Consider the following 26,382-nt stretch of genomic DNA (forward strand, 5'->3'; position numbering starts at 1 on the left):
GTCCCTAGAGGTTGGGTGACTACTCTGGTCTTGGCCCACTGACCTGCATTCTTCCCACTCGGCCACATAAAGAGTGACAGAGGCGGGGTCAGGGCTGGGAATGCCTCTGTGTGTGTGAGATTCTCTCGCTGAAGGTGGCTTTGGTTCCATTCTAAATGCAAATATGGGGTGTCTACTGAAAAACTGTCCTTCCCCCTCCTTCTCCACTAGCAGGGTAATAGAGAGTTGAGTTTTCATGATCTGTATAAATGACATTTAATGTATCATTTCAACCTCTAAAGACAAATGGGTCTTCCCTCTTTGGGGGATCCCTGACGGAATCTGGCCACTGCTGAGTAAGAGAAAAGCCCTGCCTTCGGCTGTTGATTTCGGTCAATGTCACTGCCCTTTCCTGGCCTCGGTTTCTTTATCTATAATGAGAACATTGGGCAAGGAAGTTCTCAGTTCCCAAGTTCTGAGAAGATGAAATGAATTGTAGCCCCCAAGGAGGTACCGTGACTGCCGAATGTGTGTATCACAGATCCACGGTGACGGTGGGCTGGAGCCGTGCACTGATGCGGGTGCCCTGTCGCTCATGAGCCTTCTCCCCACCCCCTCTCCCCGTTCTAGTATAACGCGGACAAGGCCATCGTGGACAGTGGCACCACACTGCTGCGCTTGCCCCAGAAGGTGTTTGACGCCGTGGTGGAGGCAGTGGCCCGCACGTCTCTGGTGAGTACTCGGGATGAATCTCAGAGGCCACACCAGGTCATGACCGCATGCTGGGGAATACCGCCACGTAGTCTAAGAGTCTCCGTCTGAGGATTTTGAGGTGGTTTTATTTTAATGATTACTTATTAAGTTCACAGTCTTATTCTTTGATATTAACCAGCAAATAATTCCTTCACTTTAACCTCAGAGGACTTGGATCTGAAGGGGTAGTGCTTTTTAGTATTTCAAATAACATTGCAGTTAGCATAGTACTTTTTTAATCTAAGGGGGAAAAGAACCAGTTGGTAATGTACTATAGTAAAGTAAGTAGTAAACCAGGAATATGTTTGTAGCCTTTAAAACAAACCAAAAATTGTACTCCTTTTTTGGCCTTCATCCAAGCTATGCTGGGATTGTAATTCCTACTTCTGTAAAGGAATGAGATTCACAGAAGACAAAGGGTAATCCACCAATGTAATAATTCTTTTATGGCCATGCTTTGAAATACAATTAAAATCATGGTCAAGGACAACATGCCTTTTGAGGGCCTGGTTAACAGTATTCCCAGTGTGACCCCAACTTTCCAGTTAGTTCAAGGCAACAGGATAGACCACAGGGCATTAAGTGGGAGGACCGCAGCCTTAAAGGGCAGATGGAATTGAATTTCATCTCTAGCTTCTGCCACTTATTAGCTGAGTGCCCGGAGAGGGCTCTTGGTGCCCCTTGAGAGTCTCCGTGTTCTTGTCGTGGGGCTGTGAGGAGGGTCGGGCGTAAAAGCCTGGCACCACGTGCTCGGGCAAGAAGAGCTTCTATTTCATGTCCAAACCACAGTGCTACTACTGTTTGTCTCGACACAAGATAAACGTTTCTCTCGACTTCGTGGGTGTCTTCATGAGCATCTGTTCACGCAGGGCCACCCTGGCAAAGTGACCAAAAATGAGCGTTTCCTGCGCAAAGTCTTTCTATTGGCACTGACCCCAGTTGGGGCTGACAGTCCCACAACACCACCGGGCTGGCCAAATCCAAAGAATGATTGATAGGAGATGCACAGCAGTTGCTCTGTTACAGGTGACAGCAGGACAGGGGAAGGAAGAGCAGGGTTTTTGCTTGTCCTGGACCCAAACTGGAAAAGTCTGAATGTGCTGTCGGAAGGGCAGCAGGCACGTCAGAAGAATGCAGAGGGGAAAAAGCAGGAAGAAACAACGCCGAGGTCCTTTGTGAGCTGAAGGTCAAGGGAGCGGCGGACTGCCTTTTTTGTCCACTGCGTGTCTAATATCTGCTGAATCAGAAGAAACTGGCAGGTCACATTCTTAGTGCCTTAAATTTAGAAAACTGGCTGAAAACCAGACTGTGCTGGAAATGCAGAGCGATATGCTGCCTTCTTCAGAGTAAAACTGGCCTCAGTGAAATCAACACGAGCACCTTCAGATTTGCTATTCTGAGCTAGGAGTGTTTGACAGCCGTCCCAAGGACGTTCTGCATCAGCGTGTGACTCCAACAAGCCCGTGGCCAGCCTCGGTCTCTGCAGAGTCCGTGACTTCGGCGGGGACCAGCAGGACTGTGGCAGAGGGGCGCTAGCACCCCTGAGGTCAGCACAGCACGTGTCCAGCAGTACCTGACTGTAATTAAAGCACGAGAAGGAATGAGAGTACAAAATTTGTCTGCCTCGTCTAAAATTATCCTCTGATTTCAGTGGCTCCATCAGGAGGGAGAGGCCTGGGGAGGATGTTTGTCTGGAGCAGGGAAAGCTCAGCGAGGGTGGGAGCTGTCTCTGTCTCATGGTGCGTGGACCAGAGACGTGCGCGTTCTCTCTCTCTGCCGGGTTCATCTCAGCCGGCTCTCTTGGCTCAGGTTTTCTTTCTTAGTTAAGGAGAGGACCGGCTTTGAAGAGTTAAACACCATACAGATGCCGGGCTCTGTCTCTGGGCCTAGATTCTTCAGATGGCATTTTAGAAATGAATGGTTTGTAGGTCCGTAGTTCTTTTTAATTATTGAAGTATAGTTAATTTGCAATGTTGTGTTACTTTCAGACGTACAGCAAAGTGATCCAGTTATACATACATAGGTATTCTTTTTCAGATTCTTTTCCGTTATAGGTCATTGCACGATATTGAATATAGTTCCCTGTGCTCTGTGTAGGTCTGTAGTTTTCAATGAGCCTGGTGGGGAGTTCTGTGTCTGGCGGGGACCTGGGCTTCCTTCCTGCCCAGCTGTGGCCCCCTTGTCAGCTCAGGCACGGTGCTTCTCCCTCTGTAAGACCCAGAAGTAGGAAGACACCTGCTGTAAATCGACTTCTGACTTTCAACTCTATGATCTGAATGTCCAAACTCTCCCCCGGGACACAAGGCTTGTCCCCCAGGGAGGCTTTCCGGACTTGCAGGCACCTCTTTGGAGGTAGACGGTCCCCCATCCAGTCCCGAGCTGTGCCTCTTAGGCAAGTTACTTGGCCCCTCTGAGCCTCATTGTTCAGCTGGAAACTGGAGCTCTGTGCCCTCTCGTGCAACCCTAGCCACGCCCCACTCTTCCTGGAATCCAGCAAAGTGACTGCCCCACCCCTTCTCAGCTCATTCAGTGAGGGGTCCTTCCCTGTGATACATATTTCAACCTGGCTTCATTCTTATAAAATGTGCAAACCTATGAAGGCCAGCATTAGAGACTTTGCAGATCGGCACTGACAGTTTCAGTGGAGAACCTGTGATGGGGGAAGAGACCGCAGGAGCTTCCTCCCGGTTCTCTGCCCCGAGGGCGGCGGCACATGGCCGCGAGGCCCTGAGCAGGCAGCTCTCACTCCGTATTCGTCCAGGGACACCCAGTTTGCTCACTTTCTATCTTCCTTGACCTCTGCAGCACCCCTGCTCACCTTCCTTACCTGTTCTCTCAGCTTCCGTAACACCCTCCTCCCAGGACCTCTTCTAATGCCTGTGTTCCTCTTCATGGGGGTCTCCTTTGCTGCTCCCTTTCTCAGGGTGGGTACTACGCCCCTCTCTTCTCCCTGTACCCTCTCCTAAGCGATCCCATCCATGGCCACACCATCCCTTCCCACCCATTGGTCACTGACTTTCAAATGCATCTGTCTAGCCCAGGCTGATTCCTTGGAGGTTAGACTCAAAGAACCAGTGACCTACACAAATCCTGCTTGGATGCCTTAATCCCACCCCATGTGCCACAGCGCTCAGATTCCTGATAAATGATCTCTGATAAATGCACGATGGTGCCCCTAGGTCCTTCCCAGCCTCATCTCCTGCCCCTTCCTGTCCTCAGTGCCAGCCTCCATGGCCATCACGTTGTCTAGTGGGACAGGGTCCATGCCCTGCCTGCTCTCCCCACCACATCTCCCTGACGCCCACCTGCCCCTCAACTCAGCTCATGTGCTTCTTCCTCGGGGACCTTGACAGATACCCCTTCCTCCCAGTCAACACTCTTCCAGCTCCACCCCACATACCCGTCACATGCCCTCCTAGCTCCTCCCCTGTCACATGCCCTCCTAGCTCCACCCCGTCTCATGCCCTGCTAGCTCCGCCCCGTCACATGCCCTCCTAGCTCCTCCCCTGTCACATGTCCTCCCCTGTCACATGCCCTCCTAGCTCCGCCCCGTCACATGTCCTCCCCTGTCACATGCCCTCCTAGCTCTGCCCTGTCACACGCCCTCCTAGCTCCTCCCCGTCACACGCCCTCCTAGCTCCTCCACATCACATGCCCTCCTAGCTCCTCTCTGTCACATGCCCTCCTAGCTCTGCCCTGTCACGTGCCCTCCTAGCTCCGCCCCGTCACATGCCCTCCTAGCTCCGCCCCATCACATGCCCTCCTAGCTCCTCCCCATCACACGCCCTCCTAGCTCCTCCCCATCACATGCCCTCCTAGCTCCACCCTGTCTCATGCCCTCCTAGCTCGGCCCCATCACATGCTCTTCTAGTTCTGACCTGAGCAGTGCAGTGTGCTGGGTGTGTTAAAAGAGACACATCCACCATAGTCCTTCCCTCGGGGAGCTGGCAGGAACAGGGCAGGCCCGCTCTGGAAGCGTCACTGGGCCTGCTGAGAAGGCACAGAAGTAATTCGTAATTAGCTTGCAGATTCAGCAGTTAGTGGGTAAGCATGGTTGGCATTGCCCTTCTGGTCCCCGGATGAGAGGCACAGGTGAACAAACATTCTGCATTCTCGGCCATTCATTTTTTTACCCACAAACATTCCCTGAGTCTTTCCTGTGGGCCAGGTGTTAAGGCTATGGGGAGGAGTTGGGGGAGCAGACAGCACACCTGTGTCGTTAGAAGAATCAGATTCTAGTGCCAGAAACAGAAGTTAACCAATCACACCAATAAATTTAAAATTAAAACTGCTACAAGGAGAAAGGTCAAGGGGGAGAGATATATGGTGGAGTACCAGCACTGTGGGGGGCAGTCAAGGAGGGCTTCCTGGACAAGGTGGCATTGGAGGTGAGATCTGGGGGAGGAGAAAGATGTTCCAGAAGAGCAGAGAGCCCCCGCAGGGCTCTGCATCAGTAGGAAGCTTACTGGGCTCAGGGAATTTATAGGGAACTTGATGCCCAAAAGGGCCTTGAGCACCACATTTAAGATCTGGTCTGTCTTCTAAAGGGTATTGCCTACTACAGTGTGACCTTGGGTGAGTTATTTCACTTCTCTGAGCATTGGTTTCCTCATCTGTAAAGTGGAGGGGATGATGTTACTGCCCTGATGCGGGTGTTTGAGGATTAAAGTACTTAGTGCTGCGAAGTGCCCCTAGCAGTGCCTAACACCAGTGAGTTTTCCACACGCCTCGGTAATTTTAATAATTGTGATTTTGTCATCACCATCACTCTTCCAGAGGACCGATGTCTTGCTTTACATCCAAATTAAGCAGTGTTTATCGCCACGGGCGTCTGGCAAGGTAATGAGGAGAGCTGAGAGCTGCTTCCTGTTGTTCTGCCAGACCCGTCATTGTTTGTCATGTGATCTTGTTTTGTCTAGATTCCAGAATTCTCTGATGGTTTCTGGACGGGGTCCCAGCTGGCATGCTGGACAAATTCTGAAACACCTTGGTCTTATTTCCCTAAAATCTCCATCTACCTGAGAGATGAGAACTCCAGCAGATCATTCCGCATAACTGTCCTGCCTCAGGTATGAACTTGGACTGTGTTTTCTCTTTTTAACATGGAACGTGCAAAAGGAAAGCACTTCATGCATGATGAGTGCATTTCAATACTACACCTGTATTAGGTCACAATTACCATGACGGTGCCGCGTAACAAACAACCACAAAATCCAGCGGCTTTAATCAGTGAGCTTATATTTCTGCTCGTGAGTCTGGGCAGGTCTGCTGGTCTCGGCTGGCTTGCTCACATGGTCTCTAGTCAGCTGGTGGTGGGCCAGGGATAGGGTGGCCTTGGCTTACGATGGTCTCCGACGGCCACACTTGCATATCTATCTGGTGGCTCGATTGGTGGAGGGGTGGGGCCATTGTCTCTCACCACCCAGCAGCTGCCTCAGACAGTGGCAGCAGGATTCTGTGAGAGAGAAAAGAAACCTGCAGGTGCTCCTGAAGTCGAGGCCCTGGGACTGGCCACCACCTCTTGCACAATGTTTCCCAAACCAGGCCAGGGGCAGCCCGGATAACTGGGGTGGGGACGTAGACACCACCTCCCAATGGGAAGAGCTGCAAGGTCACATCACAAGGGTGTGGCTACAAGGAAAGTTAAGACTTGAGGCCATTTTTGCAGAATCTACCACAACATCAATATATGTTTACCTCTGATTTATTTATGAATAGAGACTAACACTGGATGCTCAGAGATGGAAACAGCAGTTTTTCCATATTCAGTAAATCGTTGATTCCTCCTTTATCCTAAGCATCTTGTTACATAGACCAAGTTCCGTCTTCCCCCGTCATGTGTCTTCCCCCGTCATGTGTCTCACCTCTTCCTCCCCCTCTCCATCCCCAGAGCCCTCACTCACATCCCCTCTCACTACCACCTCGGGACCCTCCACACACCCCCACCCTCTCCTCCTCCTAAAACTATCGCCAGATTCATCTTGCTAAGCCACAGCTCTCCACCCCACTACTACAGTCCTGGAGGCCTCATTCGCCAGTGTGGCTTTCCATGACCTCACGGGACCCGTGCTGACTCCCCAGCGTATTTCCTGCTGCGCCCTTGACCCTGCACTCTTGGTGGCTCTCCTCCAGCACTGGGTGCCCGCTGCCGTCTCCTCGCCTTTGCTTCCGCCAACCCCCTGCCTGAAATGCCCCCTCCTCCCCACTCCATCTGTGTATCCACATTCCTCCCATCCTTTAAGACCCAGTGCAAACAACCCCTCTTTGTTGAACCTCTGCTGAGCAGAATGACCCATTGGTAAGCTTGCCCTTCAAACTCATAATGCATGTTTTCTAGCCTCCACTCATCTGGCCCAGAATCATATCTTCAGGGTAGAGTTTATGCCCTTGGCTTTTTCATTTGACTTCTTTTTTCTCTAATCGCACACACACTTATGTTTCTTCCCCCATTAAATTCTTAATTCCTTGAAGATGAGAACCATGAGGTTTAAAGATCATCCTTCCTTCCCTAGCATTGCCACGTGGTAGAGGGTGGTACATAATAATAACTGTTTGTTGAATGGACAGATCAATGTGTCTTTGTTGCAGTTTGCTGAATTTGGGATAAAGGAGTGGGACTGGGGGATAGGGAGAGAGGAATAATTTCAGAAGAAAAAAGTAAATGATAATTTGGCTTTTCCCCTTTCTCAACTTCACATGGGGGGAAAGTGCATTCCACAAATGGAGAGTTGTAGGGGAAAGGATTGAAAGCTTTATGAGAAATACGGCCCAACAGAGGACACATACGCTGAGAGCTGGAAGCTTGAGTTATATTCTCAGTACTGCCCTTGACTCACACTATAACTTTGAACAAATCACTTAGCCCTTTCTGTGTCAGTCTCTTTAACTATAAAAAAGAAATAATAATACTTGCCAGAGACGTTTTCAGAAGAGCGCAGTAACCTTGGATGAACAGCACCGCATAGAGTGGTGTTAGAATGATATGTTTTTAGCATCCTTAAAATAATGTGCTCTCTGTGATTAAATTTTGGTCAGCCCAACAGCAAAATGTGGACATTATTTCATCAAGGTGATTTGTAACTAAAGTTGAAACCCAGCTTGAGGACAAAGGTGAATGTGAACTGGAGAATAAATGGCATGTGGGTGAGTCGATAGTCAGGGACTCATAAGAAGTAGGAGGGAAGCAGGCATTCATGGGGAAAATCTATAATTATGTCCAGGGCAGGCAGAGCTGAAGGTCTGCTGGGGACCGCCAGCCATTTTTAGGGCTGAGCACTGGGGAGCGTGAAGATATAATGAGGGATGTTTGGGAGTATTGCATCTAATTTGCATAACTCTGGATAAGAATTCAGTTTTATTCTCACTTACAAGACTGTAGATATCTTTTGTCTAATTTTGACATTGTCCACATTTTCACTTTTTAAAAATATGCTTTCCCGTGTTTTCCTGATGTATTCACTGCCCCAATCCCGTTTGCTTTCCATTGCCTTGTTGAGAAAGGATGGCAGTTATGAACCATGACCCGATGAGAACCTCACAAGCACATGCCTGGGAACAGCGCTGGGGGTCCCCTCCTAACACCCCAGCTCTGCCCAACTGAAACCCTTCCTAACTAACACTCAGGCCAATCATCAAGGCTCCTTGTCACCAGTTTTAGAATGAGGCCCCTGCCCAGGACCGTTCAGGCATCAGCAGCAGTAGATGGGCAATCGATTGCTAGTGCAGAAGAGTCATGCCAAAAAACAGTGTGTCCATCCCCAACCTATTTTCCAGAAACACATGGGCTGAATCCTATTTGGCCTGTCTAAAAAAGCAGCCCCCAAGCCCAACCCACAGGCAAATTCTGATTTTTTTTTTCATACAATCCTAGAAACATAAATAGTTTCAGTCTAAATACCACCGGTTTGTCTATTTGTGCTATTTTAGTTAGAAGGCAGGCATTTTATTCTGAGACCCAGCAATACTGGAGCTTTCCCAACATGTTACAGAATTTACAGTCTGGAATTTTTATTGGAAGTCAACTGGCACACACACAGAAAGGACAGAGGGAAAGATACAAATTCAGTTTGTATCAGTGTCATCATTTGCATTTTATTTGGTGATTTTGGGGGGGTTTAGTATGGAATTAGTTCCTTCAAAGGTAAGAGTGTGTGTGTGTGTGTGTGTGTGTGTGTGTGTGTGTGTGTGTGTGTGTGTTTATGTTCTAGGACCTGCTTACAGAGCCCTAAATGGAAACGTTTCGGTGGTAGCCAAGTGTATCGCCATCTTTTCTTAATTTACGTTGACCCTCAGGAGAAGTTGTCTGTTTCATCACACTGCTCAAGCTCATTCATTTAATACCCATTTGCTGAGGCCCTACTGTGTGCCCGGCATATACCAGATGCCTAGGTGCCAAGACTATGTGAAGAATAGGATGATTCCTTGCCTCGAAGAAGGGTATACAGACAGACATCAATCAGTGCGGGGTTCTAACTGCTGGACTCACCACCTGGACATGGCAGCTGCTTGATGTCCAGCAGGTTGATGACTCTGGGAACAGTCCTGGCGTGTCCTTGCTCACCTTCATGCCTTGAGACCCCTTTCCCTCCGGCCCTCCCTGCACGGGGCAAGTGCACTGATGTTCATCTTCCTCACGTGTCAGTTCGATCATGTACGTTTTGATCGTGCGGGGAGCATGTGCTGTTATTCATCTTTGTACGGCTGGTACTGAGGACAGCGTCTAGGCCTTCTTAAGTGCTCAGTAAGTGTTGAGCACGTAGACGACAGATGGATGGACGGACAGATAGACATCTGCTGGATGGGTGTACCTGGGCACAGTCAGAGGTGGTGCGCATGTTCCTATCACTTCAGTAGTATTTATCACCAGGCACATGGTCCCAGCTCCTGGATGTCAGGGCTGGTAGCGTCCTCTCCATCCTCCGCAGCTCCCAGGGCACCTTGGAGAGTCTGAGCGCACGGCAGCCTCGACAGTTTGGTGACGTCGCCTGACTCGTGTTTTTTCTTGTTTGCTCTTTCCTTTTCAACAGCTTTACATTCAGCCCATGATGGGGGCTGGCTTGAATTATGAATGTTACCGATTCGGCATTTCACCGTCCACAAACGCGCTGGTGATTGGTGCTACCGTGATGGAGGGCTTCTACGTGGTCTTTGACAGAGCTCGGAAGAGGGTGGGCTTCGCAGCCAGCCCCTGTGCAGGTAAGCGATGCTTGAATTGGACAGGGGGCCCTCACAAGGGCACCTGATGTCAGATAACTGACTTGGAAGCAGTTCTTGATGATGAATCAGGTGGCCTTGAATTCTTTCACTCACGCCTATCTCAGAGATCAAAGTCTTATCCACAAAGTGTACTGGGGGATTGCGGAGAGGAGTAAGTGAGAATAACCCATGTCAGACTTTTAGTCCAGTGCTTGACACATAAATCCAGTGCAATTATCTCTCATCTTAAACTCAAAACGGCATCTCATACCGGGAATAAAAATACTCTGTGGGGCCTTGGGGATGAATTACAGTTTTTGGACAGTAAAAGCAAAATGAATAAAAAAGAAAATGCATAGATAAGCTGTGTGTATTTTCTTCCTCCAAGATATCCTTGTTATGAAATCAGAGGTAAATGCCTGTCAGTGCTATTTCTAGAAATTCTAAAATGGTGAGTGTATTTTCCTCATAGTATTTTTTCTGAAGAGTTGCTATGAGGGTGACACAGCAGCATTATTCGGTGAGGTCTAGCTTAAGGAATGGGTGGATCTTCAGAGAAACCAGGAGAGCACAGTAAAGTTGATAGGATGGTCAAACCGCTTCCACTTGGAAATGTCACAGAGTTAGCGGCTTGCTTGGAATGAAGTGTTCCCACAGCACACGATTTAGAGGGAGAATCAGGTACTTCTGACCGATAGCCCAAGCTGGCAAGGAGAAAGCAAATCACAGAAGTAGCAGGAGATGGAGTCGCTGGAGGGATGGAGAAAGCACGTACACCAGGGCGGAGGCCGAGAGAGATGCCGCGCTCAGGATAGGGTTTCAGAGGACTGAAAATGTCCCAGTACATTGGATTTGGGATCAGGAACAGAAGGGAATCCCCAAGTTGTACTGGTAACATGCTAAAGAGGAGAACAAGAAATGTGAGGTAGAAAAAGAACTGACAACAAAAAGATAAAACAAGAAAATCAAGGGTTGTAGTGAAATACAAGACTGCCATGTAGTGAAGGAAAGACAATACGGACATGATGAAGAAAAAAGTCTTAGACATTAGATGTAGTTGCATGACAGGCAGGGGTGCTGGCTGACCATGCTGGTAGCCTGTACTCGGACCAGACCTTCACTCTGATCTAAAACCAGCCAGGGGGTTTGGAGGCAAACAGAGGAGGTGAGGGTACACAGGCAAAATGCCAAATGATCACAGCTGATTTATTCAGGAGGTGAGGTTTCAGTTCTTATTTCTTACTACCTAAATCATGGTCTTAAAATAGAGGCCCAGGAAATAAAGCAGGTAAGTGATGCTTCATATTCTTGTTTCAACACGCTGTCTATTCCCACGAAGTAGAATAACAATTTGGAGAACAGAAAAAGAGAAATATTCAATAGAAAAATTAAGTATTAGGTCAGTTCATATTCTATATAAATAAAATCATCTAACCCCAGGTACATATTTGATATCTTGCAATATATCTTCTTAATATCAGTGCAGATTTCTTTATATTAGTGAAAAGGCTTGGAATCCTTGAGACTTGACATTTTCTTTTTATCTTAGTCATGAGTAAATGTTTACCTTTCAGCTGTGTATTAACTCTTTCAACCTGTTAGATTATCACTGAAAGAGAGCTTTCTCTGTAGCATTACCTGGGACTGTACAACCTGGAACACCACTGTATCTCCCAACTGTGACTCTTTCCCTTCTTCTAACCCAGAGGATCTAAGAACTACAGCAATTTCCCCAGTTTCTGTTCTCTTGTTAAATACCATTAAAGTAGAGGCTATGATGGCAACAGCTGTTATATCATCCACTTTACTTAATACCTCAGAGAGCGTAATCACCGTATGTTTCCAGAGTGAATTACTGTTGCAAATAGTTTAATATTAAGTGTCTCTAAGCAGACCATCTCTTGCACTTCATCATGAATTCTTTGTTAGGTGCTCTTATACTACTTTTTTGTGGCTAATTTTTTTTTTAATGTACTTAAGGTCTTGGTACTTAAACATTAGATTTTACCAGCAGTGGGAATATACTCTGATATGTCTCCTCTTTAGGGCAGATTGTTTAGCCATTAAAGTAATTACTTCCCTCAGGGCAGCAGTTAGGAGCTAGACAGTGGTCTAAATAAAGCACCAAAGTAAGTGGAAGAGATACCCTGCCTTTCTTTTTCTTTTTAAAAGTGTTTATTTTTAAGTTATAGCATGTTTTAAATAACAAAATGTTTTCAATTGCAAGAAATCATATATTATATACACACTTGGGAACACCCAGATTTAACAAATGCTAACATTTTGTTTTGTTTTCTTCAAAAATTTTTCATAGAAATAAACATAAATAGAGCCCCATGCCACTGCCTTCCTCAGAATTACTCTTTGTCCTGAAATCTGTGTATATTCTTCTCCTGATTACCGCACACTTATAATTTCACTTTGTGCTTATAACTACCTTGGATTAGTTATCCATTGCTATATGACAATTACCCCCGATTTAGCAGCATTCCATGGCCTTGTGCAGGTGCCTAGGGGCAGGAATTGAGAGGGGGCGTAGCTGGTGGTTCTGGCCCATGGTCTCTTGTGAGGCTGCAGCCACCTGAAGGCTGGAGGGTCCACTTCCAAGTTCACTCACGTGGTTGTTGGCAGGAGTCCTCTTTCCTCACCATCTGGACCTCATCACCGGCCTGCCTGAATGTCTTCAAGGTAGGGCACTGATCACCCCAGAGCAAGTGATCCCAGACAGAGGGAGAGAGAGAGAGCATGCAACAGAGTCCCCAAAACAGAAGCCACAGCCCTTTTATGACCTAATCTTAAAAGCGCCATGCTATCACTTCTGCCTACTCTTCTGGTCACACAGAGCAATCCTGGTTCTATACTACTTGGGAGGGGACTACACGGAGTAGATATCAGGCAGCAGGGGTCACTGGGGGTCATCTTAGAACCTGCCTACTGTATACTTATAAATGAGTACCTTTACCAAAACGTAGGATCGTTTGTTTTGGTGTTTTGGCATTTTTTAATTTATATGAATGCCTTAGTGCTGTGCATATTCCTTGTCAACTTGCTCTGATTGCTCGACTTTACATTTGGTAGCATTTCCATGTTGAAATGAGCACTAGGTCATTCATTTTGACTGCTGTGTAGTATTCCATTGTGAGAATATACCCAGATTATTTACCCACTCTGGCCTTGAGTAACATGTGGGTCATTTCTGATATTTCAACTGTGTTGAACATCTTTGTGCAGGTGAGTGAGAGCTTCTGGAAATGGAATTTCTAGGTGATTTGCTATGCCAGCCTTCAGTGTTACTGCCTGCTGACTAATTTGTCTTCCAAGTAGCTGGACCACCAAAGTTATACAAGAATTTTCATTCCCTCAAAGTATTATCATATTTGTTTTGTTTTCTTTTTTGCCAATATGTGTATGAAATAGTGCCACATTTTAATTAATTGCTCCTGAGATGACATAACTTTTGATATGTCTATGGGATGGTTAAGCTTTTTCTCTGATAGTGAATTTTTCTATTAACAGCTTGTGCACGTTTTTCTAATTATTTTTTATTGACATACATAAGTTCTTTATATATTTTAGATACTGATTTTCTGGGTTATATGCATGGCACATATTTTCTCCTAATCTCTCCGGCTTTTCTTGGGTTTTGTGTCTTTTATTTACATTTTTAATTTAATGAAGTAAAATTTACTAATCCCTTTTTATGGCTTCTATTCTGTACTTTATTTGAGAAATTCTCCCTTTCTCTAAAAAAATAGAGATTATTTTTCTTCTAAAGGTACTTTATACTTTTGTTTCATTTTCTTCTCAAATGTGAAGTAGGAATCTAATTTTTATGAGGCCACTGAATTTTCTCAGCATCATTTATTGAATATATGTTTTCCCACTGATTTTTTCAATATTTTATTGTAAAAAAAATTAATATACAAAAAAGACTAAAAATAATACAATAACATCCTGCATACTGACCATCTAGACTTAAACATTTTGCCATGTATCAGTAAGTGTATATGTATATATATATTTTTTGCTGAACCATTTGCAAATAAGTTGCAGACATCATGACATCTCACCCCTAAATATTTCATTGTTCATCTCTTAAAAGTAAGTACATTCTCCTAACTAACCATAATATCAATATGACACCTAAAAAGGTAACAATATTTACCTAATATCATACAATATCTAAGCCATATTCAACTTTTCCCAGTTGTCCCAAAAATGTTTTCCTTAGCTTTTACTTTTCTTTGAAGGCCAGTTGTATTATAGAATGTATCATACTCAGATTCATCTGAGTATTTCCTGATGGTATCATTTAACATTTTTGTTTGATATCATATTCATATTTCCTGGAAACTTAGGACTAGAGGTTTGATTAGATTCAGGTTAAATATTTTTTGCAAGGTACCTACTGGATTTTAATAATTTCTTTGTCATGTATATATATCTGGGTCTATTTCTGAGCATTCTGTTCTGTCCCAGCGGGGATAGTTGTGTATCTCTGTGCTGTAACATATGGTTTTAATTTCTGTAGTTTATAATAAGATTCAATGTCTGGTAGGTGTTTGACTCTTCTCCTTATTCTTCTTTAAAATTGTCCTGGCTACTTTTATCCTGTTATTCAGCTTGTCAAGATCCCTGAAGAATCATATTGAGATTTTGATCAGAACTACATTGAATTTATAGATTCACTTGAGAAGACATCAAATTTTTACTGTATGAGTCTTTACCCCATGAATGTGCTAAATCTCATTTGTTTAGGTCATCTTTGATGTCCTACAGCAAGGCCCTGTGGTTTCTCTGAAAAGGTCTTACACGTATACTTATTACTAGATACCTGTTAGCGCTTACTGTTATTATAGATGAGATTATTTAAAATTGTATTTTCTAATGGATTATTTGGTGTACAGGCTTTCCATTTTATTGTGTAGTAATCTTCTGTCCAGCCACCTTGCTGGATTCTCCGTTTTTTAAATAGTTGTTAGAATCCCTTGGATTCTCTTTGGAAAGGTAGATGATCTGCAAATAATACGCTTTTTAGCATTTCTAATCTTTTATCTTTTCGTTGTTTTTCTTTTACTGATGCTTTTAGAGACACTATTGAATAGAAAATAGTGATGGACATTTCTCCTTACTTTAATGGGGGTGATTAAAATACTTCACCATTGAGCATAATGGATGGGTTAGGTTTGTGGAAGTCCCTTCCAATCCTCAATTAAGGGATTCCTAGTTGCTGACATTGTTTAGTATGAATTTTAAAAAGCTGCTCAACAGTTTCTACTAATGTTATAAATACTCCTACTCAATGCATTTGAGCAAATTTCACTCTTAGCTATATGCAAAGGAGAAATGAACGTGTATGTCCACTGAAAGACTTGACCAGAAACAGCTTCATTCATAAAACTAACCAAAGTGCTGCATTCATGATAATTACATAAAACTATCATTTTCATCAAACTAAAAACAGTCCAGAGTCCTTCGAAGGAGAATGGATAAATAAATGGTCATCTTTCCATTCACTGGGACACTACACAGCAATTTTCTTTCTGCTGAAGAATGTACTTTAGGATTTCTCTTATAAAAGTTTGTGAAAGGTAATTTTTATTTTGCCACACCTCTTGAATCATAATTTAGCTGTGTGTGGAATTTAGGTCAACCGTTTTCCCTTAGTGTTCTGGAGATGCTATTTTATTACTCTCCTGCCATCATAATGGCTGGTGAAAAGACTCCAGTGAGTTTCAGTTGTTATACCTTTAAGGGTAATCTATTCCTTCTCTCTGGGTGCTGTTGAGACTTCTTTTATTTTAAATTTTTAGCGTTTTGAACTTTCACCATGATATATCTAGATATAGTTTTGTTTTTTTTTGCGGTAGGCAGACCTCTCACTGTTGTGGCCTCTGCCGTTGCAGAGCACAGGCTTCGGACACGCAGGCTCAGCGGCCATGGCTCATGGGCCCAGACACTCCGTGACATGTGGGATCTTCCCAGACCGGGGCACGAACCCGCGTCCCCTGCATCGGCAGGTGGACTCAACCACTGCACCACCAGGGAAGCCCTAGATTATTTTTTCATCTTGCTCAAGACTCACTGTGCTCTCTGATTCTGACAACTCATGTTCCTTGTCATCAACCCTAGAAAATTCTCAGCTGTATCTCCACACCCATTCTTGTACTCTCATCTAATCTCCTATGAAATAAATTTTGGGAGTTCTCATTATTTCCTCCATAACGCTTGACCTTTCATTCATATTTTCTTTGCTGCGTTTTGTGTAGGTTCCTCAGGTACATCTTATATTGGTCTAGTTCTCTCTTCAGCTGTGTTCAATCTATTTAACCTATCCTGTGAGTTTTAAATTACGTTGGCTGTATTTTTCATTTTCAGAAATTCTATTTTGTACTTTCTCAAATGTACTAGTTTACTTTTCTGTAGTGGCCTGTAATAATTTTGTTGTGGCTTGTATTTCCTTTATCTCCTTTATCATTTTTTATTTAATTTTAAGAAACGGCTGGGTAATATTCAAAAGGTACAGTGATTTATACAGCACCCCACTCTCTCAGATTCGGTCACATGAGTACATAAAATCTTCCCTTGTTATCACTCTTGTGAGCCTCATGATCTCCTATTGTATGGATGTTTCCTAATTGGTTTAATTAATCTTTATTGATAGGCATTTATGTTGTTTCTAATCTTCTGTTGTTACGACAGTGCTGTGATGGATACCGTTTATATATGTCTATTCACAGATAAGAAAGTATACTTCCAGGTTAGATAACTAGAAGTAGAATTACTGGGTTGAAGGGTGTATCATTTGTAATCGTGGTGAATACTGTCACATTGCTTTCCATAGAGGTTATACTCGCTTATACCTGACTATACTAGTTCTCTAGCAATGTACGTGACGGCCTGTTTCTCCAGTCAGACTCACCAACATAGTGACGCACTTTGGGGAATTTTGCCAATCTGATAGGTGAAAAAAGATCATCTCAGTGCAGTTTTAATTGTATTGCTTTATATGGGTGAGGTTGAGTTTCTTTTCATATATCTAAGGGTGTTTGTTTTTCCTTTTCTGTGATCTATCCACTCCTATCTTTTCGCCATTTTTTTCTGTTGGGTTTTTACTTTTTGGTGTCAATTTGTAAGAGCTCTTTATGTCTTCATTTGTCTGGAGGAAGAAAAGCTAAAATTCGTATCTCAATCGGAAATTATTTTTAAACTTTGCTTCTGATGAATTTTAGTGTAAAAAATGTTTACTTTTATGCATGTAAATATATCAATCTTTTGCTTTAAGTTTTTGGGTTTAATGTCCCTTTTAAAATTACCTTTCTCACTAAAACTATTTTGTGAGTTATTTAAGTATATACTTCTATGTTTGATTTCCCTTGGCATAGAATGTACAGATTAAATCTTTTCTCCCCAAGATGACTACCAGATTGTTTCCAGAACATTTATCAAGTGAACTATCTTTTCTTGACTAATTTGAAATCCCACTATTAAAATATATTTATTTCTGGGTTCCCTATTTTGTTCCATTGATATGTTGTATAGTATTAGTTTCCTTTTATTGTTCTTTTTTCAAAACTTCCCTGCTAGTCTTAATTTTCTTTCCCTTTATGAACTTTTTTTTTAACATCTTTATTGGAGTATAATTGCTTTACAATGGTTTTTATGAACTTTTGAATCAGCTTGTTTAGTTAAAGAAATAATCTTGTTGGTATTTTAGTGAGTTTTTAATCCCTTTAAACACAGCTGTTGTATAATGCAAGCAGATTGTCGTATTTTCTATCATTGATAGAGAACTAATCTCCTTGGTTTTGTGTCTGCTGACTGTTCTCTCCTGGTGGATTTTTTTTCCCTCACTTGGTTTGTAATTTTTTGTTGTGAGCTTATCTTTAGTGAGAGTGTTCTGTTTTGTTTTGTTTTTTCCAATCTGAGAGAGCTCAGTGCACTTTGGGTTGTAAAAATGTTCCTGTAAAGCAATTTGCATTTTTCTGTTGAGTGTTTTTCAAACCATGAGAAGTATAGTGTTTCTACACCAAGTTGTGTAAATTTAGATGCCAGCCATGATTTAGGTATTGGTTTTGAGGTTCTGTTTCTCATGGGACAGCCTTTCTCGCACTCAGCTTCCACCCTCCTCAAACCTCAGATAGAGTCAGGCTCCCTTGTTGGTAGAGTTTTCCTGGCTCCCTGTACTGATGGGCCAGACTTTTGCTGGCATGTCATCTCTAGCACCCATGTCCTTGGTGCTGGGGTCTTCTGTCCACCTCCAACTTGTTGGGAATTGGAACCTAGCCCTAACACCTATTTCTGAGCTCAGCTACAAATTTAAAATTAAGGGTTGTTTTTGTCCTCATTTCTGTGTGTTATAGCAGGAGAAAGTTCTACCTTTGCACCAACCAGAACTTGAAAATCTTTGGGAGCTGCCCTTCTCCCCTAGCGTCTTTATTTTGGTTTTCATAATAATCTGTGTTTGTCAGACAACACTTAGCTTATGGGATTAGGCTTCTCTATAAGGGTTGGGGTGGGAAAGAGGGCAGTGAGTGGGAGCTCTTTGATTAGAATCTCCTGGGGAGCTTTTTCAAATATTCATGCTCTACATCCTCACCTCCTTTTTCAGCCAAGGTATACAAGATTGGTGGTGGGTGGGTGCTTGATGGGTATTTTGGAAGAAGATCCCCAGATGCTTCTCTTCTGCTGCCCCTGCTTCTCCTCAACTCACCCTCCACTCCTACGGAGAGTCACTATTCTAGTCTCAGATCAGAGCCAGATAAACAAGGTGGCAGTCGTGGTGTGTCATGGAGATGGCCAGCCTGGGTCTGCAGCACATAGTCGCACATACCTGGAACAGGTACCGGGGACTGGGGCACATTCACCTGCCTCTCTGTTGCCTGGACCAAATGTCCTATAGCTAGGAAGATAGTAGCGTGTTAAAACTGACAGCTTTCTCTTAATGTATCCAAAGCTTCTGAAATACCACCCATCTCTTTTTATAGATTGAGACATTTAGCACCCAAGAACTGTATAGATTTCAGCTTAGACAATTTGAGACACATCATGGATTGTGGCAGTCGTTTAACTGTGAATTTTCTTTGCGGCAGGTTGAAACTGGATATTCTGGTTCATGCTTAAAAATAGGAAAGTTAGCTATTAAGAACAGAGTCTCAGAGATATGCCTCTGCCATCTACTTAGAGTACAACCAAAAGATGCCAAAGCCAAGGGTCCCCAAAGACATAGATTAGGCAGCCCTGCTTCCTCATTTTACAGAAAAGAACACTGAGGCTTTGGGATGTAAGTGGCTTCACATGGTTTCAGAGCAAAACGGTACTGAATCCATTGCACTGGTCCTATAACTCCAGGACACTCTTCCAAGTAAACCACGTCCACTCAGAAAGCATCTCAGTACCAACTAATCCATGGGAGGGGACGGGTCACTTCATTTTGTATGCTGTGGTGGAAAAGACCTGACTACTATAATTTTTATAGTTGGTAAAGGAGCTGTCTTCTTCAGGCACTCATTATCGGCTGGGTCCTGACCTTCTAGGAGACAAGACAGAAAATGCATAATTAAAAGTTTAACCCAAGCCCTTGATGAAAGAATTTAAAGTAACAGTGTATTAACAGCTGACATTTAGTAAACACTCACCTTAGTCCAGGCACCCTGCTAAGTGCTTAACTCCTGTTGACTTGATTATCTATACAACAAGACTCTGCTATTATTGGCTTCACTTTACAGATGGGGAAACTGTGGGGCAAAGAAGTTCAGTAACTTGACCAAAATGACACAGCTCATAAGCGGCAACTAGGACTTGCACCCCAGGGACCGTGCTCTTAGCCACGGCACACTACGGCCTCTCATAAATAGATCCAATGTGAAAAGTGAAAATCTGTTCTGTGACCACAGAATTAGTAGTATGTGTAATAAATACACAGGCTTTTCAGTGAATGGCATTTCTAGAAAATATTCTCCAGAAGTAATTTTAAATCAACTTTAACATTGGGTGGCTGGTTAGCGAATGTGAGAAGGCTGTTGTTTCCAGATAATACATTATGTCTGACAACCTTAAATTAGGGCTAGTTCTCAAAAACTTTAAAAAAAAATACATAACTTTTCTGCTTATAAAAATAATACATGTACATTAAAGAAAATTGGATGATCTTGGACTTTTTTTTTTTTTACTATTTTTATTGTATTTGTATATATGTACAGATGGTCCTAGATTTATGGTGGCTTGACTTGAGATTTTTTGACTTTATGATGGTGTGAAAGCCATATGCATTCAGTAGAAAGCCTACTTTGAGGTGTGGATTTTGATCTTCGGCTGAGCTAGCAATATGCCGTCGATGCTCTTGGGATGCTGGGCCGCAGCAGCCTCAGCTGCCACTCAGCCCCACAATCTCCAGGGTAAACAACCGATGACACTGCTTAGAACCGCTCTGTACCCAGGCAGCCATTCTGGTTTTCACTTTCCATACAGTATTCAGTAAATTACAGGAGATATTCAACGCCTTATTATAAAATAGGCTTTGTATCGGATGATTTCGCCCACCTGTAGTCTAATGGAAGTGTTCTAACGTAGGTGTTGTGAGCACTGTTAAGGAAGGCTGGGCTCAGCTATGATGTTCAGTAGGTCAGGTGTATTAAATGCATTTTGACTTAATGATATTTTCAACTCATCATGGGTTTACTGGGCTGTAACCCCATCTTAAATCTAGGCAGATGTGTGTGTGTCTCATATATGGAAACATGTATAAACTTGGGCGTTCCACTTGAAGAAAAATACTAAAATACTAAAATCCCTAGGGACCTAGCAGAGCTGGCGTTGGTTTTGTTTTTCTTTTTTAACCTAAATGCAATCATGTCACATGTGTTATTCTTTGACATGCTTTTTTGACTGCCTTGTTCTTTGGATTTTTTGACATGCTTTTTTGACCGCCTTGTTCTTTGGATTTTTTGAAAGCGTCATTGAGATATAATTGGTGTGAAATGAGCCATTTGTGTTATAGGGTGTACAATTTGGTAAGTTTTACATTAGGTGTGCAACCTAAAAAGACATCCCCACACACAAGATGATAAACATTTTCATCACGCCCCAGAGTTTCCTTGTACTTTTCTGTCCTTCCTGCCCCCCAGCCCTTGCTGCCTCTGACCCCAACCCCAGGTAGCCACTGATCTGCCTTCTGTCACTATAGATTACTTTTCACTTTTTAGAATATCATAAAAATGGAATCATAGCCTGCGTTCCTTTTTGTCTGGCTTCTTTCACGCGCATAATTATTTTGAGATTGATTTCTTTTTTCATGTACCAGGAGTTCATTCATTTTTATGCTGAGCAACGCTCAGTTGCATAGATATATCATAATTGGCTTACCCCTTTCACCTGTTGAACTTTTGGGTTGTTTCCAGGTTTTATTGGCTATTATAAATAAAGCTGCTCTGAAAATTAGTGTAGAAGTCCTTGGACATAATTTTCATTTCTCTTGAGTAAATACCTAGGGGTGGAATGGCTGAGTCATAGGAGAGGGATAGGTTTGTCATTTCCATTTCCACCAGCTGTGGAATGAGAGTTCCACAGCTGTGTATGAGAGTTTCAGTGCCTCTACATCCTCACCAACATTTGATATGGTCCATCTTTTTCATTTTAACAGGTAGTTAGTTGTATCTTATTGGGGTTTCAATTTGCTTTTCCCTAATGACTCTTGGTCTCCAACGTCTTTTCATGTGCTTATGTGCCATTTACACATTTTCTCTGGTGAAGTGTCTTTTCAAATTTTCTTGCCCATTTTTGTATTGAGTTGTTTTCTTATTTTTGAGTTTTCAGAGTTCTTTATATTCAGAATATAAATTCTTTATCAAAAATGTGACTCGCCAGGGGATACGGGTTCGTGCCCCGGTCCGGGAAGATCCCACATGCCGCGGAACGACTGCTGGGCCCGTGAGCCATGGCCACTGAGCCTGCGCATCCGGAGCCTGTGCTCTGCAACGGGAGAGGCCACAACAGTGAGAGGCCTGTGTACTGCAAAAAAAAAAAAAAAATGTGACTCGCAAATATTTTCTCCCAGTCTTTTTAGTCTCTTAATATTGTCTTTTAAAGAGGACAGGTTCTTAATTTTGATGAAATAAAATTTATCAGTATTTTTCTTTTATACATTGTGCTTTTTGGTGTTCAAGCTAAGAAATGTTTTGCCTACCTCAGTGACACAGAGATTTCCTCCTGTGTTTTTCCTAGACATTTTATAGTTTTAGAAATGTGTTATTTAGTTTCCAGATATTTAGGGATTTTCCAGCTATCTTTTAGTTGTTGATGTCTAGTTCCACTGTTGCCAGAGAACACAGTATGAATTGAATCTTTTAAAGTTTATTGAAACTTGTAGTGTGTCCCAGGATATGGTCTATCTTGGTAAATGTCCTATGTGCTCTTGAAAACAATGTATATGCTGCTGTGTGGGTGGAGTATTCTGTAATTGTCAAATTGATAGAATCCTTCAGGTTGTCTATATCCTTACTTGCTTTCTGTCTCCTTGCTCTGTTATTGAGAAAAGGATGTTGAAACCTCTGACTATATTTGTGAAGTTGTCTATTCCTCCTTTTGTACTTTACCATTCTTCTTTTACATATTTTGAAATTCTGTTGCTAGAGGCAGAAATTATGTCATATTTATGAATTGAACATTTTATTGTTATGAAATTACCATGTTTATCTGATAGTCTTCTGCTCTGGATCTACTCTGTCTGATATTAAAATAGCCGCTCTGGGTTTCTTTTTATCAGCATTAGCATGATACATCTTTTTCCATCCTATGACTTTTAACATAATGGAGTATTTACATTTAAAGTAGGCTTCTTGTAAGCAGCCTATGGTTTGGTCTTGCTTTTTATCTAGTTTGACAGTCTCAGTGTTTCAACTGGGGTGTTTAGACCAGACTTGAGCAAACAGCAGCCAGCAGGCTAAATCTATGGCCCATGAACTAAGAATGGTTTCTACATTCTTAAAAGGTTGTTTAAAAAAATCAAAAGGAATATATGATAGAAATCATGTATGACCCCAAAAACCTAACATGTTAACATGGTCCTTTATGGAAAAAGTCCACAAACCCCTAGTGTAGAGTATTTATATTTAATGTGATGATTGATATGGTTTGGTTTAAGTCTGCAGTCTTGCTATGTGTTTTCTCTGTCTCATCTGTTCTTTCTTTCCCCTTTTTCTCTTTTTCTGCCTTTTTTTTGGCTGCATCGGGTCTTTGTTGCTGCATACAGGCTTTCTCTAGTTGCAGTAAGCAGGGGCTACTCTTCATTGAGGTGCGCAGGCTTCTCATTGCAGTGGCTTCTCTTGTTGCAGAGCACGGGCTCTAGGCACACGGGCTTCAGTAGTTGTGGCACGTGGGCTCAGTAGTTGTGGCTCACGGGCTCTAGAGTGCAGGCTCAGTAGTTGTGGCACATGGGCCTAGTTGCTCCGCAGCATGTGAGATCTTCCCGTAGCTGGGCTCAAACCCATGTCCCCTGCATTGGCAGGTGGATTCTTAACCACAGCGCCCCCAGGGAAACCCCTCTGCCTTCTTTTGAATTGAGCCTTTTTTTCCCCTTGTTTATTAGCTATGACTCTTTGCTGTGTTATTTTAGTGGCTCTAGGGTTTGTAGTATCCACCTTTACCTTATCACATCTACCACTTCCTGTAGTAAAAGAACCTACACAGTGTACTTCCCTTTCTCCCCTCTGTCATTTGTGCAGTTATTGTCATACATATTACTTAGATGTGTGTTACAAACCACCCAATATATTGTTATTATTTTTGCTTTAATCAGTTATCTTTTTAAATATTTAAAGTTAGAAATGAAGATTTTACAATTTATAGTGTTCTTTTCTGTGTGTAGGTCCAGTGTTTCCACCTGATATCATTTTTCTTCCGCTGGAAGGGCTTCCTTTGGTTCCTTTTATAGTGCAGCTCTATGGTGATGATTTCTTTCTTGTTTTCAGCTTTATTGAGATATAACTGACAAAAGTTATACATATTTAAGGTATACAACTTGAGGTTTTGATGTATGTGTACATTGTAAAATGATTACCACACTCAAGCTAATTAACATGTTCATCGCCTCACATAGTTAGTAGTTTCTTTCTTTCTTCCTTTTTTTTTTTCTTGGTAGTGTTAAGAACACTTACGATACACCCTCTTAGCAAATTTCATGTGTACAGTATTGTTAACTATAATCACCATGCTGAACATTAGATCCCAGACTTAATCATCTTGCATACCTGCCCCTTTGTGCCTTAACACCTCCCCCCATTCCCTCCCCCCCCCCAGCTCCTAGCAACCACCATTCTACTCTCTGAATCTATGAGTTTGACTTTTTTAGGTTTCGCATGTAAGTGGATCATGCAGTATTTGTCATTCTGTGTCTGGCTAATTCCATTTAGCATAATGTCCTCCAGGCTCATCCATGTTACACAAATGGCAAGATCTCCTGATTTTTTAAGACTGAATAATACTTCATTATGCGTGTGTGCGTGTTTGTGCATGCGCGTGTGTGTCTGCCTATGATAAATTCTTTCCACTCGCGTATGTCTGAACACATCTTTTTTATCTTCACTTTTGAAAAATACTTTTGCTTTGTATAGAATTCGAGGCTGGCAGGGTTTCTCCCCCTGGTATTCTGAAGATGTTGCTCCACTATCTTGTGGCTTGTATTATTTCCGACATGAAATCTTCTGTAATCCTTTTCTTTGTTCCTTTGTACATAATATTTCTTTTTCTCTCTGCTTTAAAGATTTTTCTCTTTACCACTAGTTTTTAGCAATTCACTGGTGTATTCATGTTTCTTATACTTGGGGTTCTTTGAGCCTCCTGGATCTGCGGGTTTATACTTTCTATCAAATTTGGAAAATTTTTGGTTACTGTTTCTTCAAATATTTTTTCTGTCTCCCATCCTCTCCTCTCATTTAGGTGGTCCCATCGTTTACTGATTTTCTGTTTTTTTCAGTATTTCGCTCTTTCTTTGTTTCATTTCGATAGTTCCTATTGGTATGTTTTCAAGTTCACTTGTCTTTTTTCTGCAGTGTATTATCTGCTATTAACACCATCCAGTGTATTTTTCATCTCACGTAATGCAGTTTTTAATCTCTAGAAGCTTGATGTAGGTCTTTTTTTTAAGATACAGTTTGTATGTCTCTGTTTAACATGGCTAATACTTCGTCTAGTTTCCTGAGTGGAATAGAGTTATAATAACCGTCTTAATATCCTGTCTAATAATTCTGTCACCTGTGTCATTTCTTGCTAAGTTTTAGTTGATTAGTTTTCCCCTGCTACGTCTTGTGTTTTCCTCTTTCCCTGCATCTTGGTAATTTTGTATTGGACGCCAGACATTGTGGATTTTACCTTGTTGGGCACTGAATGTGTTTGTATTCTCTAAACTACTCTTGAGATTTGCTCTGGGTCACAGTTAAGTTCCTTAGAAAGAGCTTGATTCTTTTTTGTCTTGCTTTCAAGCTTTATCAGAGGGATCAGAGCAGTGTTTAGTCTGTGATTAATCTTTCTTATTACAGAGGAAAGACCCTTAGTACTCTAAGTACCCTGTGAATTGAGTGAGTTTTTCTGGGGTTTTGTTTGTTTTTGTTTGTTTTTTTCACTGTGGGAAACAGAGTGAACAGGAAATAATTGGCAATAGGCATTATTCTCAGCCCTGTGTGAACTCCAAGCACTGTTTCTTTTAATCCTTCCAAGTGGTTCTTTCACTGGCCTTCATTCATTTTAAGGTCAGCACTCCGCTGGAGGCTCAGGGGAGGCCCTCTGGAGATGTGTGGCATTCCTCTGTGTAGCTGTCCCCTCTGCATCCCTCTCCGTGCAAACTCTGACAGCCTTTGCTTCTCTGGATCTCTGCCTCTGTCTCCCCAACTTGGGGAGACCACCATAGTCCGCCAGTGTCACCCTTCTCTGTGCCACAACCCAGAAACTCTCTCAAGGCAGTAAGAAGGGCACCTGTGCGGCTCACACCATCTGTTTCCCATCTCTCAGGATTTACTGTCTCTCCTTGTTCAAGTTTTAATATCTTCAGAGTCTTTTTTTTCATGTTTTTTTTTTTTTTTGTCTATTTCAGTTGTTTCAGGTGGGAGGGTAAATCTGGTTCCTCTTCCCTCTTGTCTAGAAGCAGAAGTGGTTTCAGGTGATTTTTCATTTCTTTGTGCTTTGCTCTGTTAAGATCTTGTCTTTGCACTCAGCATGTTTCACTCTCCTAATTGCATTTGTTAAAGCTTCGCTATTTACAAAGTAAATAAATCTTTGAAAAGACAAATGACCTACTGTGGAAAGACATTTGCAGCCAAAAAAAAGTTTTTTTACCATATAAACGCCTCTTACAAATCCATGAGAAAAAGATAGAAATGATAATAGATATAGAAATAGCCAGTGAGTGTATTTTTCAAATGGTCCCCCAACTAGTAATCAAAGAATTGTAAACATTATGATCTT

The 26,382-nt window shown here is 42.6% G+C and overlaps 1 protein-coding gene across 1 annotated transcript in view; it reads left to right on the forward strand.

Moving 5' to 3' along the window:
- The window catches only part of BACE2 (beta-secretase 2), an 83,036-nt gene that overhangs the window by 54,008 nt on the left and 2,646 nt on the right, over positions 1–26,382 (forward strand). The window contains exons 6-8 of the mRNA XM_024758268.1: positions 610–711; positions 5,652–5,801; positions 9,759–9,927. Coding sequence (XP_024614036.1) covers positions 610–711; positions 5,652–5,801; positions 9,759–9,927 — 421 coding nt within the window. The remainder of the gene's footprint in view (positions 1–609; positions 712–5,651; positions 5,802–9,758; positions 9,928–26,382) is intronic.

Source organism: Neophocaena asiaeorientalis, unplaced genomic scaffold (assembly GCF_003031525.2).
Source record: "Neophocaena asiaeorientalis asiaeorientalis breed wild unplaced genomic scaffold, Neophocaena_asiaeorientalis_V1.1 scaffold45, whole genome shotgun sequence".
In the NCBI taxonomy this organism is placed as follows: Eukaryota; Metazoa; Chordata; class Mammalia; order Artiodactyla; family Phocoenidae; genus Neophocaena; species Neophocaena asiaeorientalis.